Consider the following 18520-nt stretch of genomic DNA (forward strand, 5'->3'; position numbering starts at 1 on the left):
CTATATTTATTGCCCCCCCCCCCCCCCCCCCCCCCAAAAAAAAAAGAGGAATATGATAACAGGTGCAAGTGCGTGAATGTCGGTTTGACACACGCACATGTGTATAATTACAACAAACAGTTTGAAAGTAGTGTTTGTTTTACAGATCACCAAGAAGCTGGCTGGCGCTATTGGGGACAGTGCTGCATGGATGACAAACATCGGCAACGAGTTTGGCCAGGTTCTGAACTCTGTTCTGACGACGGGTGAAGGTGCAGGGTTGGAAGAGTTGTGCCATGGCATCGTCACTCGATACAAGAATGCGGGCCAAGCTGAACCTGAGGTCATCTATGTTGACCGGGACTGCTGCAGCCAGTCAGGTGGGTGAAAATGATAAAATTCTTTATCAAATATACATTTGAAAAACTGTGTGCCACACACACTGTTACCACTCCACTTGTGGGAGGAGGGGTACTGGCAATTGGGCAGCGGCTGACTTTGTTTTTCACAGGTGTGTCTTCAGTGGTCAAACTCTTCCACCCATGGAGGTCTGCAGTGCGCTTGGACAGCTTCCATTTCATGCGGCGTTTTAACTGCGGCGTTAAGTTTACATTAAGTGTCTGTCTGTCTGTCTGTCTGTCTGTTCGCAGATGATTGCACGTCTGTTACTGTGTGATTATTGTTACAATGTTAATAAAGTTTGATCATTTTACTTGAACCAAGAACAGCCTTCACATTTTTATTTAATTTCCATTTGCAAAACAGGACGACAATGAGTGTGAGTGACATCCATTTAATGCAATTGTCAAAAGTGAAGCCAGAATTACTTGGAGAATTATTTTACATTTATTAATAAAACCCAACACTCTTTGTCTCAACCAAAGATTTTTTAAAAATACTTTCTTTGCTCAATTTGGAATTTGTTTCATTCACTTGTGTTGCACAAATAGTGATACAGATAGATAGCTAGTGTTAGCCCGATTTTTTCATTGGAAGCCCAAGAACAAGCTGGAGAAATCGTTTATTAAAAAAGTATTTATCAGTGGTCACATAGTAAAGTATATTGCAGCTGGACTCGGAGTGACAGAGCAGGAAATCCGTCAGGCCGAGCCCCGATATCCGGAAACATGTCATATTTATATTCAGCTTTATCTCACAGAAGTTGTTTTCACACTTGTCAGAGTATAATTGGCCAGTTTTTAGTGGCATGATCAGGCCAGTTGCTGTCCTTGTTGTGTTCTTTGGATGTGAGAAACAATGTGTGTGTATGTGTGAGTGCTGTTTTAGGCGTGGATCTACTGTACCAGACCTATCTGCCCTAATAGAGATGTTTTGTCTGACCCAGTTGTTTATGTCATTCTAAAGTCTTGGACCCTTTTAAGGTCATCGATTGTGCAGTATGAACAGAGTGGAAAAGTACCAGCTAGGAACATTTAGGAAAATACAGAATATGAATTTATAATGTCTAAGATCAAAGCCAATTATAACACTAGTCTCTCAAATAATTGAGTGTACCAAAAAAAGAGGGGAAAAATGATGGGAGACTTATTTACATTTACAGTTATACACATTTTGTGTGCTGTCCAAGTAACGTCCAAAGCACTGTGGTATGTTGGGGTGTTGCCACAATACAGGTTCGAATCCCACAAGAAACATGAAAATTAAACGGATGATAAACCTTGCAATAAGTGCAGAGGTGTGTGTAAACAATGTTGAGAAGATAAGAAAATAGAGAAAAGTGGATATAGTGTACTTTTTTCTCCTTTTCTTTTTCTCTCTTCCCCCCCCCTCCTTCCTCTTTTTTTCCTTTTCCCCCCTTTCGGGCAGTCCCTTTTGCCCCATTTTTGGTGTAATGGTCAGCACTTTGGACTCTGAATCCAGCGATCCGAGTTCAAATCTCGGTGGAACCTGATCTTTGCTTTCAACAACCAATTCTTCCCTTTGTCATGTTTGATGAGAACACTGAATCTGTCATATATGAATACCTCACTTACAGTTACTCATTTAATGCTAGTTTTGATACACAACATCCACTACACTAAATTCTGATGAGACAGAGTAGCATCATCAACAGCAGGCTGCTGTCTCTGAGCTGCTCCACAAACAGACTCAACAACACTTTTGTCCCCCTGGTCATAAGACTGGACCACTCTTCATTGGGTGGCCAGGGATAATCATGATTAAACCCATATTCACATGCATATCAGAACTGTTTGCACATGAGCACATCACACAATTTCATATTCATTTTTTCATACTTATATCCTATTACACTTTTACCGTAATGCGCTACATTATCGTGTTATTATGTTGTTACTAGGGCTGCCAAACGATTATTTTTAATCGCGATTAATCACATTTTTTCCATAGTTAACTCACGATTATTCTCTATTTTGAAAATATAGTTAGAATCAAATAAACACAAAGAAAAAATGGCTTTGATCTTTATATCTATATAGTATACACCCTGTATATACCCTGTAAACATTTCTTTCTTTGCCTCTGTCACAACTTCATTTAAGAGTGCTTCAAACTCATAATTTCTAAATGCTTTGAAGTAAGTCTTAAGATTAAGAAATAAGACTTAAATCACTCATTTGTGCTTTTCTCTGTTAGATAATGGCTCAAACGAATTAATCAACAATGGTTAAAATTTTGTATTAATGTTCATATTTTCCATTATAATATAAAAAAGGCCCATTTGTTATGTAAATGAGTTCATTTTGGGTTACTGAACCAGTCCAGATTTTTATTTTGAACTATTTACCTGAACATTTCCAAGCTTACGGACAACTCTTCATTGGGTGGCCAGAGATAATCATGATTAAACCCATATTCACATGCATATCAGAACTGTTTGCACATGAGCACATCACACAATTTCATATTAATTTTTTCATACTTATATCCTATTACACTTTTACCGTAATGCGCTGAATTATCATGTTATTATGTTGTTACTAGGGCTGTCAAACGATTATTTTTGAATCGCGATTAATCACATTTTTTGTTAGTTAACTCACGACTCTTTTCTATTTTGAAAATATAGTTAGAATTTGTTCATTAGTCAAACTTTGTTTAGACCTTTAGTAAAGAACACATAGACGAAGGATTGTTTTTTTTTTTGTAATAATGACGTAATGGTAACGTTTTCAAGGTTCCATGGTGTAATGGTTAGCACTCTGGACTCTGAATCCAGCGATCCGAGTTCAAATCTCGGTGGAACCTGATCTTTGCTTTCGAGCAACAATTATTGATGCACTTGCGCTGGCCGGTTGCGAATAGCTGTAACAGAGTGACAGTCAGTGAAATTGTTGATTAGACCATTTTAATTATTTCTATCAAGTTACAATCCAGTTAAAAATGTAAATGTCACAATACAGTGAATGTTTTCTCTTTCTCATTAGGCCATTATAATAGTACATTTAGTTTCAAAATATTAACATAAAAATATTCTTGTATGACAAGAACACGTCCATCTTTTGTGAGACTTATCTTGAAACGTCTTTCGTTGTCAGACAACAGTTACTTGGTGTTCACACGTTCTCTGTTTTGTACAGACGGCTACCGGAAGCAGAACAGCTGAGACGGAAGAGAAGAGGAACAGCGAGCCTTCCCTTGACTGTATCGTGAACGTGTGGACAACGTGAATATTATATAATTGAGCTTTTCTGCGCGGCCTTAGAACAGGAATTGACTCATCAATTGTGCCACCTCGTCTCCGGAATCCATGATGTTTAACAGACAGAACAGCCTGTGGATGGGTGATGTAAGTCTGAAGTCTTCGTTTCGTTTTGTGTGTGGACATTAGCTTAGCTAAGCGTGCTGGTCGCAAGCTGAGTTCGCCTAGATGTCGTTAAACACAAAACTAAACTCTGCGTCTCAGTGCTTGGTTTGGGTGACTTGTCGTTGAACATTTTAGGAGAAGCACAAGTCAATGTGCAGCTGTAATGTACCAGTGGTTTGGAAAACACTCCCTCCATCAGTATTTTTTCTGGATAAGCGCTTAGTCGTCGTCCAGCAAGAGTTAGCTAAATAAGTGACTGCATTCAAGCTATAGTTAATGCATAATGCTGATTTTTTTGGATTGCAAAAAAAAAAGTGTATTAAAATGCGCCATGTAAGACCTTACGTCGTGTAACTCTTAATATAGCTGAGGACAGATTTTGGCGGCTTGTTGTGCCTGAACGAAAATACGAAAATAACAAGTGATAATTAGTTCGAAGTGTGTTCCTGGCAATGGTCTGGTTATATGGCCAGCTTGTGAACACAGTGTTCATTTAAGGACTTGGTAGTTAACCAGCTATCAAACGTTTATCAAATGTTAAGTTAACAGAAAGTAGTTAACTAGCTGTTACGATGTGGACCACTAGTCGCTTGTGACACTCTTAACTCGACCGGATGATATTAGCCTAAGTGACACTTTTTTTCCAACAATAATTACGGTCTAAAAGCAACTAAACGAATAAGATTTTTTTTAAACTAACAAATGCTTTAATCTAGGCAATCAGGCTGAGAAGTCCTTCCCAGGCTGTAGACGCCCCTCAGGGTTGTCATGACGCTTTTGTTTGTTGGCAGTATTTTCGCTGCCAGCGAATAAGCTTTACATTGTAACAGTGAATCCCCCTTCTGTTTTATAAAATAAAAATAAGAAACTCAAAGGCATTCTGCTAAGAAGACACACCGTTATTTCGTCAGCTGGTGGTCAGCAGGGTAGACTGTAAAAGGTTTAATGTGCAGAAGAGAACAATGGTAAAGCAATTGAGAACCAGAGGAATGACGCCTGTCCGCACCATCTTACCCTGACCCAAGTCTGAACAGCAGCATTTGTTCACAGCGAAAGCTTGTAACAGCTAAGGGAACGTTTTATCCTCCATGCAAGCTTTTTTTTTTTTTAAGTGAAAAGCTAATTCTAACCAACATTTTAAAACTGTAATTTGCTATGTCAGTAATGGAAACTGATCACTACACTGTATATATCTGCACTGAAACATTTAAAAGCAGAATGTGTTCAACAAATGTTAAGAACGTGAGCTATTCTAACTTTGAAATCTTTTTCTACAACCTATACATATCCACGCTGTGCACAAATGACACTGTGTTCTGCTGTGTGAAATATTTGTCTTTAGTTTAATGTGTTTCACTTAATTTCTTCATTTACTTGCAGCTGGACCCATACATGGATGAGAACTTCATCAAGCAGGCCTTTAGCGCTATGGGAGAATCACCATTTGGAGTCAAGATCATCACTCACAGGATAACAGGGTAAGTAATGCAGAGTTAGTTGATCGCCACATGTAGTCTGGAGTGAATACTGCGTACGTTTGCATTATCATATGCCGGCCTTCCAGGCCAAGCCATCAAAAATTTAGATTTGTATTTAATGCTCTTGTATTGGACAAGTCCTATTTAGTCCCTCAGGCGAGGTTCTGATTTACAGTCCAGCCACAGACTCATGTTCACGACGTTGCTGTCTTGTTGTGCAGTGGTTCAGCAGGATACTGCTTTGTGGAGCTGGCAGATGAAGCAAGCGTCGACCGCTGCGTCCAAAGACTCAATGGAAAACTGGTTCCCGGATCAAACCCGGTAAGTTCTATTGTATAGTTGCAAAATTCCTAATCATGTCTATGTTGTACTTCTTACAACAATATTTTTTTTTACCATTGTTTCTCCATAAATATATACTTTATTGATAATGTAATGCCACCTTCCTTTTTTTCAGTGTTAGACTCATGTTATCAAGCAGTGTTTACTTTTTGATTTGACTGTGGATGGTGGAGCTCTACTAGCCTTGGTCTTGCTTTGTTATAGCAGAAACACAATAGTATTGGATGCTTAAAAAGTCATTACAGCAGACTGTTTTTTGTCACAACACCAGGTTTTTAAAGACCATCGGTGAATCTGCCGGATCCGGTAGATTGTCTGTTAGTGCTGTCACCAGCGAGCTCTTCAGGCTTTAGTAAGATGCCAACTGAATACTTGTTACATACATTAGCATTTATCCGTTTGGCTGAAGTGACAGCAAGCTCACATGTGAAGGTCTGATGATGTCAAACAAACAAGTTGTGACCTATTGGGAATGCTGAGGCCCCTGTGGGCTGGCCAAGCTACTGGGCTCCCCTGTTCACCGGCCTGTATCTGCTGCTGAAGGTGGCTAAGAGGCTGCTTGTACATGAATGTACTTTGTTTGAAGCTGGTGAATAGAGTCTCTGGTAGGAACTAACTGAGGAAGGGGCTAAAGGCTGGTCTGGGTGGTGGAGGTATGTAAACCTAAATAACAATAACAATAACTCCACTCTTTATTTCCAGCAATATCAGAGCTATACTACACGTCATTGGTGTGTGAAGTTGGCTTTATGTGTGTGTTTTGTCTCTTTCTGCGCAGCCCCGCAAGTTTAAGCTAAACTATGCCACGTATGGGAAACGACCAGAGGCAGGGTAAGATATGGTTTACATTCAGCCCTGTTTGTTAATACAAGAGTCCAGAAAAAGTAAAGAAACGCCTCCATACTTTTAAAAAAATGGCTGTCCTTACAACTTAACATTTGAGACTGTGGTTTAATTCAAAAAAGTTATATAGATATACAGGTGGTGGAGGTGTTGTAGAGTAGCTCTAGACCTTTGCACAGAACTGTTTATTTTCTTTTTCTTCGTATGTTTATTTGAAAACAAGTTTTCCAAAAGAAGTTTAATAGATTTGTGAGAAGAAAAAAAGACCTAGAAGTTACATCTCAGACTGATTATTGTTTGATTATTTAAAAAATCTAATCTGTCATGCTGGTTTAGAAATTGCTACAGTGTAAAAAGAAAGGAGAGATTATCAGAGCTGTCAGTGGATTTTGATTTGAATCCAACCTCGAAACAACACCAAAATTGGCTTATCTCATTGAATGTACATCTATACATGGCTGCCTCTGTACAGTGTCATGGACGGGACAGGGTGGAGTGTTCATGATGGGTGAACATGCTTCAGCAGATGGATGAAGGTGTTGTCTAAACCCACAATTAGATATTGTGATAATCAAACTGGGGAGAGTCAAAGAGCAGGTTTCAGCTTTGCTCCAAGGTGGTCTAGAACCGGTTTCTCCAGTCCCTTTGGAACACATGAGGTGGCGGCGACATGAAGCTGCACCCTTTACATAAAAGACAGATACTTCCATCATTTGTCTAGTTCTAAATAAAGTGGCGAAAATATAGTATTCTCTTTACTTCTTCACAGCAATCGAGCCTTTTTTTTCTTCTTTTTTTTTCTTTTTTCAGGCCAGAGTTCTCAGTGTTTGTGGGTGATTTGGCCTCTGAGGTGGACGATTTCCAGCTCCATCAAGTTTTTAAGAAGTACCCCTCCTGCAAAGGAGCCAAAGTAGTCACCGACCAGTATGGGTACTCCAGGTATGTCAGCTCCTGTTGGTGGACCATACAGCAGCGGAACTATGGTGTGATTATAGGATTTCTTTGATGTGATGCAATACATTGTGACTTATTAAACTTTTGTTAAGAAGTATACAATACTCAATCAAGTGTTTTCTGTGGTGTAATGATTATTAGGATAGCAGTGTTATGGACGTTGACCACCAGTGCATCTTCATCTATTTTCGAAGAAAGGCTGAAGAAATGTTTTCTTGCCGTCTTATGCTAAAACTATTGTTTTCCCCATATAGGCTAAGCAAGAGCAACTCACAATTCAAGTGATGCTACCTCATGTTAAAAAGTAAAACAGCAAGTTTCAGTTCTACCATAATAATACCCATTATATTCTCTTTCTCATTATAAGTGGCTATTACATGGCAAGTATGTGGCGCTTGTTGTTGGGCAGAGGAGGTGTAACTCTCGTCTGACTTTCAGAGGTTACGGTTTTGTCAAGTTCGGGGAGGAAAGCGAGCAGAAGAAGGCGATTGAGGAGTGCCAGGGTACGATGCTGGGAGGAAAGCCACTCAGGCTTAGTATCGCTGTAGCCAAGAGGTAAGACACAAGGTGACAGAACGAGATTGGTGGTTTTGAAATCAAAATCTGTAAGACCACGCTTAAAATGCACGGCTTCTATTGTGTGGGGTTTTTCACTGCTCTACACTGTTCGTTCTGAAAGTTTTTTTATAATCGCTGGTTAAGTTTCTACTATAAATGTTAGCAATAAGAATAAAAACTTAAAGAATACTAAATGTAACCTATTTCCCACAGAGCCCTCAGTCGCAGTTGAAACTTTGAAACCACAACAAAGTTCAAGTACAACTTGAACTTATAGAGGTTCATAAGTTTGTGCTGTAGCAAGTTGTCAAAGCACCTGTCCTCTCATGTCGCTGTGATACGCTCGCTGATGACAGTAGGCGGAGCTCTTGACAAGAAGCCCTCCTTCTCAGATAGCACTGAAGACTCTGCCCTCCTCTCCTCTTCTCTTCCCCTCCCAACACCCTGACCTTTTGCATTCTCACTTGTCTTTAATGCCGTCTTTACCACTGGCGTGTGCGCGGGTTCAAACTGAAAAGGCTGAACAACAAGACTCATACCAAGTCCCACATGCTCTACTGCACATGTCAGCAAAGCACCAAATGTCAATTAATCTGCAGCTGAAAATGATTCCTATCCACTGTCGTATTTCTTGTTTGAGCATCATATCTGATGTGGCAGATCTTAAAGACTTTGTAAATACTTGTTCTTTACTTAATTCCTTGTTGTATTTATGAAACTTTGTTGCATTTGTTGTTTTGCAGCCAGAAGATGAGTAACTACCATGGAACCCAGGGCCAGAGTTACCATAGCAACTACAACCAGACTCAGTCGGGATACTATGGCAATCATACAGGTGGCAGTCAAAGCGGTTACTATTCTCAGTGGGGTGGCTATGACCAGTATGGTGGCTACAACAGTAGTGGCTACGGCAGCGGTTATGGCAGTGGCTACAACAGCGGCTACAACTACAACTACGGGCCCTATGGTTACCCTCCACCAGGCCACATGATGCCACCGCCTCCCATGGGGATGCCACCCATGTCCACGGACATGTCAGGAGCTGCAGAGGTGAGAGAAGCTCTGCTAAACTCTCAAGGATGCAGACCCTTTAAATGAAATGACATAAGCTACTCAAATAAAAGCTAAAAATCCTAGAGTAGTCGTGGTCGTTTCTGATCTTACAGCCTCATTGGGTTTCATGGGATACTTCTCGTGTTCAAGAAATGTTTCCTAATGTTGGGTGTGTTTCTCCAGCAGAGCCACGAGCAGTCTGAAGAGATAGAGGATGATAATGCCGAAGGTAAAACCCTGTTTGCATTTAAATGGTCTTTATTTTTTTATCTGCTGTGATGTGAAAGCGACTCAGGAACCGTTTATTACTGATCTCAGGAACCGTTTATTACTGATCTCGTGCTCCGCATGTTAACCGTTTACTTTTGTTATATACTTGGCACCTCAAAGTGTTTCATTATGAAAGTTTTTGGAACATCTCTTTAGTTTCCGTCATGATGAGTAACATTTGAGCAGGTGAACAGCTTGTTGAAACCACAGCTGCAGGCATGGTGTTGTGGCACAGGCGGCTTCTCCCCATCACATTGCTCTTTGGCTAGATGTTGCTATGCTGCTATTGGTGTTTTTCTCCTTGTATGTCATATTTCTTCAATGTGTGTTTAAATATGTGCTCGATGGCATTTTACAGAGCCCATCCCTGAATGTGACGTGGAGCAGTGGAACAAAGATTTTATGCAGCGCAGTGAGGAGCTCTATGACGCCATGATGAACTGTCACTGGGAGCCGCTGGACTCTGTGGACTCCCCCATCTCTTCCCTTTCTTGATAACTCTTTTTTTTTTTTTAAACCTCTATCTCCTTTACTGTTCAATACGTAATTTTTAATGATTTTGTAATCCCAGATCTTTCCACCACACTGACACCTTATAGGAGCCAGCAGGAGTTCACCATCTCAGTACTCATCTAAGTACAGACTGGCTGTATGTACAAATGTACTTGTTCCTCTCCAAATACTTTTAAGTGCACACAAACATTCACTTGACTGAGTCATTTACCATGTTGGTAACAAAGAATAAGTTGGTCAATAATCAGTGCAGTTGCTGTGTAAGGGCGTGCCATCACCAGAGCTACAGAGATGAAGTGCTGAAGCCTATTGGCACACGAGAGCTGTAGAGTTGTAAACTGGATGTAGTCTTTACGTTTCACCACTTAATGATGTCACAGAGGAACTAACGCCACGGGTCATTCATTGTTGTTGATCCTTGTTGTAATGATCCGCCAAAAAGGACTTGGCTCATCAGTCCTCAAAAAAACAAAAACTATGCCTTTGTTGTCTTTTGCCTCCTGTCCTCCTGTCAGTCCAGGATGGTCAATAGAATTATATTGTAGATAAAGGACATGCATCCTAATTGGCTTCTTCAGATTTTAATGAAGGACCTCTACACATTTTCTTTTCTTTTCTTTGCTTTTAGATTTGTTGAACTTGATCTGACTTTCGTGCGCAGTGTGGGAACGCTGGTGATATTGAGTATTTCAAAAGACAAAATGTTATTTATCACTATTTTCACACAAGAAGCTCAATGTCCTTATGTAACGAATGAATGCTAGAACCTGATATGTTTGAGTGCTGTTAAACTGTCCACAAGGTTTTTGTGCATCCGATGTCAAGGTAGCATTTATTTTCTGCTTGTAAATGTCTTTACATTTTGTACATAATTTCTTTCTGGAGATGTTTTATCAATAAAACAAATTTAGGAAGAAAGCGTGACTGTCCCTACCACGGCGATCTTTTTGCCTTCACCCATTTTCTATCTACTGCAGTTTTACATTCATTCATGTAAAATTTTGTAACACATACTTAGACTCGATAAATCAGATCTGAGGACTGATCCACAAAAGCCTTAGCCTGCAACCAACAGTATCTGAAAAAATCTGTTTCTACCCGTGGGGCCACAGGTCACCATGGATTTGCATTCAGTAAGTCCCCACTGGGCATATCAAACGATATGCTCTAAAGCTGTAACTAAGTGTAACTCCTGAGCAGATGACATGGCTGTAGTCATCTGTTAGTTGTGTATTTAATCATCTTAAAATGTTTCATGCAACAGCTGGTTTATCACGTGACTATATTTAAGTTGAAATCAGTATATTTCACATTAATACAAGGAGGAAAAACAAGCCAAACTCAACCAGCATCTCTGTGAAGTCTTGTGCTCTCAACTTATTTATTTTTTAGCTGGTTTTGTGTCATTAAGCAAATGCTGTCCATGTGGAGACTCTCCTGGCATCTGCTCCCCATAACCTCTGCATAGAAAAGACACTGATGATTTAGCATGTGTTTGCTCCACAAGTGTACAGATAAAGAGGAGCACAAATACACATTCACTATCATTGTTGATAGCGTAATTCATTTGAAACTGAATGCACAAGTGTTCACATTTTTGTTCTATTCAGTTAACTGTAGTGATTGTGGTTTAGTGCATCCTCTGTCTCAGTGCTGCTCTTGGTTTTAAGAAGTCCCTGACCCGGCCTCCCAGGGCAGTACCAACGGGGCCCCTGGCGGAACCAGCCCTGATACAGTCCCCTCCAACTGAGACAACCTAGAGCTCCCCCTAACAGCTGTGTAGGGAACTGAGGGAAGTAAGCTAAGAGACATAGCAGCAGAAAGATCCAAAGGCAGAGCAGGAGAACACAGAACAGGAAGAGGATCCTCAGGGGGGCGTCTGAGATGCCCCCAAGGCTCAGATAAGGGCCAAACACAGCCGTCTCTTCTGCCAGCACCAGGCAGCACAGACAGAGGAGGAAGACGTCTTCTGAAACTTCATACCCCCTCCACAGCATCCCAGCTTTCATGCACTCAGATTTGCTCGCCCCCTCTCGCAATACCAACAGAGGCTGCCCATTGGTGACCTCTGGGCCAGTGTGTAGAGGTTCATAGCAGCTTCCTGTAGTGTTCTCCAGCAGATCCAGGAGTTTGCAGAAACCAAACCACAGTCCACCAGCCACCACGAGCCTGGAGAGATGACGGATTGAGAGAGAGATGGAGCGCCTGATGGAAAAGGAGAGGACGAAAACAAAAGAACCGACGAAGATGCAGGTCCAGCCCCAACCAGAGCGCAAGAACAGCCTGCAGGAAGGAGAGGAAAGTTATACATTATAAAACCCATATTAATAATTCCCATACAAAATGTTACAACAAATTTTCTGATGATGACAAGGCACACAATCTTTTGATGATGCATGAATCGCATATGATCATAATATAAATATATAAAAGTGCATTCCTACAAGAGAGGTTAAACAAATCTTTGTGTGTCAGCTGAGTTCATCCTGTGTAACATAAGCTACTCTCCTTAAGCTACTGAGTTACTTTTTGAGAGCCATATAATTTGGCAGGCAAATCTGCATCATATGTGGTCGCATTTTAGAGCATTTGGAAACAGTTTTAAAGGTTAGAGTCTCCTTTTGTTTGATAGAAAGTTGCACTGTTCAACGGTTTGGTGCCTGTTTTGTCTTACTTTTTCCATAATGCATCAAATGTTTTCAGTGCATAACGGGTCCAGACTGCACAGAGGTCAGTTTAGCTCCAGGACTCTTTTACTGAACAGAATGTGGTTTGACAATGTCTTGCTGAAATAAGCAAAGCCTTCATTAACAAAGAGGTCATTTAGGTCGCAATATGTGTTACTCCAAAACCTGTAGACATGCAAAATGCACAAATGCAACCCTAAATCATCATCATCCATTCTGGCTGATAACAAGATGGTCCTGTTCTGTATTCAGTACTTAAAGGAAAGGCGGTTTTCAGTTTGAACCATTCTAGAGCCAGCGTTGGGCTTTCCTTCATAGGCCACTACAGGAACATGGCAGTAATGACACTGGCCACAGGGAACAACCCTCCATTACCCCACCCACAAACTGGGTTAATAAGAGGTTTGTGTGACTAAAATCAAGAAGCAACTTGCATCAGGTTGTAAGCCTACGCCATCTGTAGATATAAAGAACTTAATACTTAATACTACAAAGATGAAGAAATGTATTTAACATGCAACATGTTCCCAATGCAGATTTGACCAAACCATTTAAAAAAACTCACATTTTCCAGATGCTGGAAATTTTGATACACAATGTGATAGATCCTCCATGAGTAATACACAGACACAGAATTGTACAATGACACAAGTGGGCCAAAGTACATAACCGTAAACAGGAAGTGGTCTCACCTGTAGAGAAAATGACTTCTCTTGGCAAAAATGCTGTGCGGAGATACCCAGAGGCTCAGTGCAGGGCCAAACATCACCATCGCTGACAGCAGCAGGTGGAAGTGCCGCCGGAACAACGTGTTACCCAGCAACCTGGCTGCCAGGTCCGTTAGTACCACTAGCACCTTGTTGAGGAACATCTGAACCCACGTCCAAAACGCTGACCAGATCTAAGCTAATACAGGAGAGTTACCTACTGTATCCAGCAGTGGGTTTGTATAGATTATCCACTTCAGACCCAACAACATACACTGTTTTCATGTGATAAAGCTGTAATCCTCTATAGAATGCACTGAAAACAGTAGGTGTGGGTTACCTCCGTTGCAAGCAGGAACAATTTAGCATCTTTTATAGTCCAGAAAAAAGCCCAGCTTGAAATCCACCAGTTTAGACAAACTAAACTATATTTTTAAAGCTTGAGATCAGATCCTTCTGTGCTTTGATGGTTAATCCAGCAAAATCCAAAACTGCTGGCTGTGCATTGAAAATAGTTGAAGTCCAAAGATATGAGCAGTTACGTTTCTGTATCCATGTGTTGGTGTTGCACTGTGTAACCTGAATGAAGTGACAACTGGTTTCTAGCATTCCACAGACTCCAAATATGTGCACACAGTGTGAAATCCAGCCCCGAAATTCTCTAGTCCAGGAGGTTCCAACTGTGACTCAGAGCAGGTTACTTTTATGGGCTCGTAGTTTTAGCTGCAGCTCAGCAACGTTTGTGCAGGGTTTCCCTTCTTGTTTTCTTGCTGTGGAGTGACTGTCGTTGCTCACCTCTGTTTGCCTCTGTTGGAGGGCAGTGTCCTCTGTTGTGTTACATTATGAGTTGTCCAGCAGTTGTAGCTTCAGAATACTCTTCTATTTCCACTGTAACTGTAGCCTCTCTGCTCTTCTCTTGACATTGACACCCGTCCTCTTCAGCACACACATTTAAAAGTCTGTAGTTCTCACCCTGACATATGCCTCCTGAGCCTTGAAGGTGTCAAATTACTCCTACTGAGATGAGGTTGGAGCAATGAAAGAAATCCCCCCGCAGTGATGGGACAGTTTATGACCAACCTCACTTTAATGCAGAGGGGATTAAGAGGCTGGGAGATGAGAAGAACAATATCATTAATTAAAAGAGACATCAATTAGATGCAACGTGTCTCATTATGTGTGTTTGAAAATGGATTCATGTGTATTAATAGCAGTAACCTTTGCACTGTATCTGGTCTCAGACTCAGCTGCTGCAGCAGTCTGTCTCTGTCAATCACAGAAAGCCAACACACACACAGAATTCACACAGATCACAGTTATTGTCTTTTCTCTCTTGTTCTCCTCCCACCCTGAAATCTTTCTGTTTAATTTGCTTTTGTTTAATTAACCCTAAATTATTTCCATCAGTTAACTGGATTGTCACCTCAAATCCACAAAGCTCCTCTCACAAGCAAAGCAGCTTATGTGAACATCCGGCACATGTAAAGTATATACATTCCTCATAAGGCTGTGCTGTGTAAGAAAACTCTGAATAAGTTAGATTGCTAAGAGGTTTGAGGTTCTTTGTTTTTTCTTCAGGCAACCCTTTCCCTTGACATTTACAGAGAGGTGATCAAAGCTAGAGGAGAACAGCTTAGGAAGGTAAATTAAATTAAAGCAATTACAGTATATCACTAAAGACAGAAATAAATAAAAGAATGAATGTATCTATAGTAACAGAGAAAGAAAGACATTTTGTTTTGAACAGACACAGCCTGACCAGAAACTTAACAGATTTAATTTAACAGACCAACGCCTCTAACACTCTAACCCAAAATGTGGGGTCATTCTGCCATGTGGGTGGTCTCACAAGGGCCACCCACCGTTGAATTTATTCAGTGCAACGCTCTCGTCACACCAAGGATAATGATCATGTTGACCAGACGTTGGTAAAAAGTCATGTTTTAAATCTTGTAACGGATTAAACAAGCTTTGAATGATTTGTAATTGATTTTGTTGATGCATTTGGCAGACAATACAAAGACAGGAAGTTTTGTAGTTGCATCATTCCTAATTTCTGACTTAGCCAAACCCTTGCTGCCTGCTGCTGTTTTGCTGCTTGCACAAAAGTGAAGAATGAACTGGTTTCAAAGTGTTAAATGTCCTCCTTCTCTTTTTTTAACCACATGCTGAGAAGATGAGCAGTCTTGTCATGGAAGCACCTCTTAGGTTACAGACATAATTCAATCAACTCGTCACTGAATCTGTTATGCAACCTCTAACTGCTATAAATAATATGCTGGAATTGAGGAAATGGATTAACATGGGTTCTCTCCGGGTTCTCCGGCTTCCTTCCACCGTTCAAAAACATGCATGTTGGGTTAATTGGTGACTCTAAATTGTCCTTAGGAGTGAGTGTGAGCGTGTGTGGTTGTTTGTCTCGTTTGTCTCTGTGTGGCCCTGTGATGGACTGGCGACCTGTCCAGGGTGTACCCCGCCTCTCGCGGGGACGGATTAGATGGTATAGGAAATCGATGGATGGATGGATGGATTAACATGTTTGAGGACACTGCTTGTTTTGTTTTTTTTTTCCCAGCCATTCTTACAGTTAACAGTCAGTTATAAATTCATGCACATCCACTACAAGAAAATGCAATTCTGATTGAGGTAATTTGCCATTATCAGATATCCTCCATTCATTAATTTTCTTACTGATTAGCGGACCATGTTCAGCTTCAGGTTTTACAGTTTACAAAATGATGTTTTCTTAAATGCAGACCTGTGTTATTGTGAAATGTTTCTCTCTCATTTTTGTACATTTGGTAATGAAAACAAGGAAACTTCTTTCAAAATTATGTGTAATGAACAGTGGCTGGAAAGGGAGTCAAACCCCTTCTTCTCCACAGTATTTTAAGTAAATTTCACCTAATGTGAAGGTGAAAAAAGCAGAGCATCTATTTTGTAATGGGTGAGGTGCAGGTTGCATGCAACAGCTTAAAAAAAAAAAGTATAGGAGGTCATTCCTGTCCATTGCAATGATTAATGACTTATTGATTCTTTATGCAGCAAACTAATTTCTCATTTGGGCTCACTAAGGTGGTTGTTTATGATTGAACCCAGAGCTCTGACCTCCTGCTACCATAATCTCAATCACCATTTAGAGCAGTGCATATCATCCCGTCTGGCAATGGTCTGTCAAAACTGAGACTCTAACAATATTACTGTCACTAAAATAAATAGGTTGTTGTTGTTGTATTCCATGGGGATCTATTTATTTTTACATCAAAGAGGTTCTGATACTAATCATTATCAGGTGCTACAGAATCTTAAAAAGCAGCGCTGCGGTCTAATGATATTTCTGCAATACTGCTGACGTCTAGAAGCGTACTACGGTGGCCGAGAAGGGTCAAACAGACGTCAACTACTCCATACGTGTCAGCTCGAGAGAACAGCTTCAAGTACAGAAACGATGCAAAATCACAAACTCAAACACAAGTCTAAACGAGATACAAGACGAGGAAAGTGGTGCAAATGAAAAAAAAGTGCTGCAAAAAACTGACACATGCATCATTATCAAACATGCTGCAAATAGAAAATCGATTTGCAAACGAAAAGCGATGGTACTCCAAACCTGCAGGGGGCGCTCTCAGCGTAACAGCTTAATATAGAGACACGCGGGATGGAGAGAGAAGGAACAGCTGACTGAACCACAACAGTGCATGAAAATACAGCGGGAACGGTAATGTGACTTTTACTTAAGGTGACCAGACGTCACCAATTTCCCCGAAAACGTCCCTGATTTTGACACTGAATGGGGCGAAGTGCGCGCAGACTCAAAGTAACACCAGTTACTATGGTAGCAAATTAACACATCGCCAGAGAAGACGTCGTATGACGTTTAAACGCAGCAGCGTAAACAACAACAATCTAGAGGTGGCAAAAAGGAAAGAAAAGGGGACCAGCGGCCGCGATAAATGGTATGTTGTGTATTAACTTATTTATTTTTGGAAGTTTTTTTTTTTGGCAGATTTTTCACCTCCGCATTGAAAATATCCCCGATTTTCATTTCACAAATCTCGTCACCTTACTTTTACTTGATGTATATATATACATCAAGTAAAAGTAAGGTGATATATATGGTATATATGGTATATATATATATATATATATATATATATTACGTTCATATCACAGCACAACGCTGCACATTTACATGTAGATTAGCCTGCTTCGTAAAACAAAATGATTAGAGATTGATATGAAACACCTGTTTTAATAGTACATCAAAAGGCCTTCTTACCATACAACGGTGCACATTACAGCTTGTTAATGGCAGCAGTTAGCTTGTAAGCAGTTATGAATTATCTCCATTGTGTGTCAAGAGGTAGTGAAGAGTATTAGGCTAATACTCACCTCAACAACGTTACTTAGGCTATCAAGATTCTCATTTTTAGTTTTCTAGATTATACTGGTCTTCTTTTTTCCAGGCTATGTTTTGCCCTTACTGTGGACTAGATCTGGGAACAATTTACATGTTCTGTGGCTCATGTGCATTTTTTGGCAGAATATGCAGACAACAGTGAGTGGACTCATGTCCAGTTTGTTAATAACATTGATGTAGTTCACACCACATCTTTATGTAAAATGCATTATATTTGACTTTTAACAGCTTGTGTTGTGTAATAAAGTTACAGTGCAAACTAACCAAATCTTGAGCTGTGTGTCATTGAGATGCAGATAGTGAGTTTCACTGCCATATGGGTAGAAAATTTGCATTTGTGCAGGTTCTGATGTTAAAGGACCTCCACTGTCCACCAGAGGCAAAGTGTAATAATTCTAATAAAATTCAATCTCTGCCTTTATCCCACTTAATGTTTGTCAGGATCAGCATCAGATGACACTCTCCATAGGCAAAGTGGTGTAACGCAGCCAATGACCTGGGAGACCTGTGTGGAGCTTTATATGACATTGAAGAACATGGCTGATTTGTAACAGAACTGAAAATACAGGTATTAACTGCTGAACTTTAGACACTAAAGGTCAACCTAACAGTTTGTTATACAATAAAAAAAAATTAGTACAGTCTAAAACCAGGTGAGTTTTCTATTCCGAAGTCCATGTCCTTTGCAAACTCTTCATCAGTCATTGACAGTGGAATTTCCATTGTGTTTGCACAGGTTCTGCTGCAGGGGAAGCGAGACTTCCTTTGAAACACCAGCTTTGGTCTTGGGTTAATCCGAGATGGGGGCAGAGAACTGAGTCCTGTGGCAAACATCAGGATGTCAGCCAGGGAAAGTCCTGTTTTTTTATCTGGGAAAAAACATAAAGTTATAATGTGTTTTATTAAACCTGTCATTCATAAAAGATGAG

The 18520-nt window shown here is 40.4% G+C and overlaps 2 protein-coding genes and 1 non-coding gene across 4 annotated transcripts; 2 read left to right on the top strand and 1 right to left on the bottom strand.

The window, feature by feature from the left end:
* Window positions 1-3135: 3135 nt before the first annotated feature.
* Window positions 3136-3207, top strand: trnaq-cug (transfer RNA glutamine (anticodon CUG)). Its single transcript has one exon. It is a non-coding gene; the product is annotated as a tRNA-Gln (tRNA).
* Window positions 3208-3563: 356 nt separating this feature from the next.
* On the top strand, window positions 3564-10699 carry trnau1apb (tRNA selenocysteine 1 associated protein 1b). 2 transcript variants are annotated; one of them, XM_072363281.1, is made up of 9 exons: window positions 3564-3748; window positions 5147-5244; window positions 5466-5565; window positions 6365-6417; window positions 7240-7368; window positions 7822-7938; window positions 8685-8991; window positions 9178-9223; window positions 9623-10699. In XM_072363281.1, the coding sequence occupies exons 1-9, from the start codon at window positions 3710-3712 to the stop codon at window positions 9757-9759; spliced, it is 1026 nt and encodes a 341-aa protein (XP_072219382.1). In that variant the 5' UTR covers window positions 3564-3709; the 3' UTR covers window positions 9760-10699. The 2 variants fall into 2 exon arrangements, with proteins under 2 accessions (XP_072219382.1, XP_072219383.1); XM_072363282.1 differs by having other exon boundaries at window positions 9181-9223.
* A 679-nt stretch (window positions 10700-11378) lies between these two features.
* Window positions 11379-13939, bottom strand: fitm1l (fat storage inducing transmembrane protein 1, like). The gene is made up of 2 exons (XM_072363777.1): window positions 13157-13939; window positions 11379-12060 (listed from the first exon to the last, which is right to left on the bottom strand). The coding sequence occupies exons 1-2, from the start codon at window positions 13333-13335 to the stop codon at window positions 11388-11390; spliced, it is 852 nt and encodes a 283-aa protein (XP_072219878.1). The 5' UTR covers window positions 13336-13939; the 3' UTR covers window positions 11379-11387.
* Between the last annotated feature and the right edge of the window lie 4581 nt (window positions 13940-18520).

This window comes from Leuresthes tenuis, unplaced genomic scaffold (genome assembly GCF_036924035.1).
Source record: "Leuresthes tenuis unplaced genomic scaffold, fLeuTen1.0.hap1 SCAF_14, whole genome shotgun sequence".
In the NCBI taxonomy this organism is placed as follows: domain Eukaryota; kingdom Metazoa; phylum Chordata; class Actinopteri; order Atheriniformes; family Atherinopsidae; genus Leuresthes; species Leuresthes tenuis.

What these genes read in the sequence shown, in the direction of transcription:
- fitm1l (XM_072363777.1), bottom strand. Translation starts at nt 13,335, where the DNA reads ATGTTCCTCAACAAGGTGCTAGTGGTACTAACGGACCTGGCAGCCAGG. An exon ending in AGAAGTCATTTTCTCTACAG is followed by an intron (nt 12,061 to 13,156) that starts GTGAGACCACTT and finishes TCCTTCCTGCAG; the next exon opens with GCTGTTCTTGCGCTCTGGTT.
- trnau1apb (XM_072363281.1), top strand. Translation starts at nt 3,710, where the DNA reads ATGATGTTTAACAGACAGAACAGCCTGTGGATGGGTGAT. An exon ending in ATCACTCACAGGATAACAGG is followed by an intron (nt 5,245 to 5,465) that starts GTAAGTAATGCA and finishes CTTGTTGTGCAG; the next exon opens with TGGTTCAGCAGGATACTGCT. An exon ending in GACCAGTATGGGTACTCCAG is followed by an intron (nt 7,369 to 7,821) that starts GTATGTCAGCTC and finishes TCTGACTTTCAG; the next exon opens with AGGTTACGGTTTTGTCAAGT.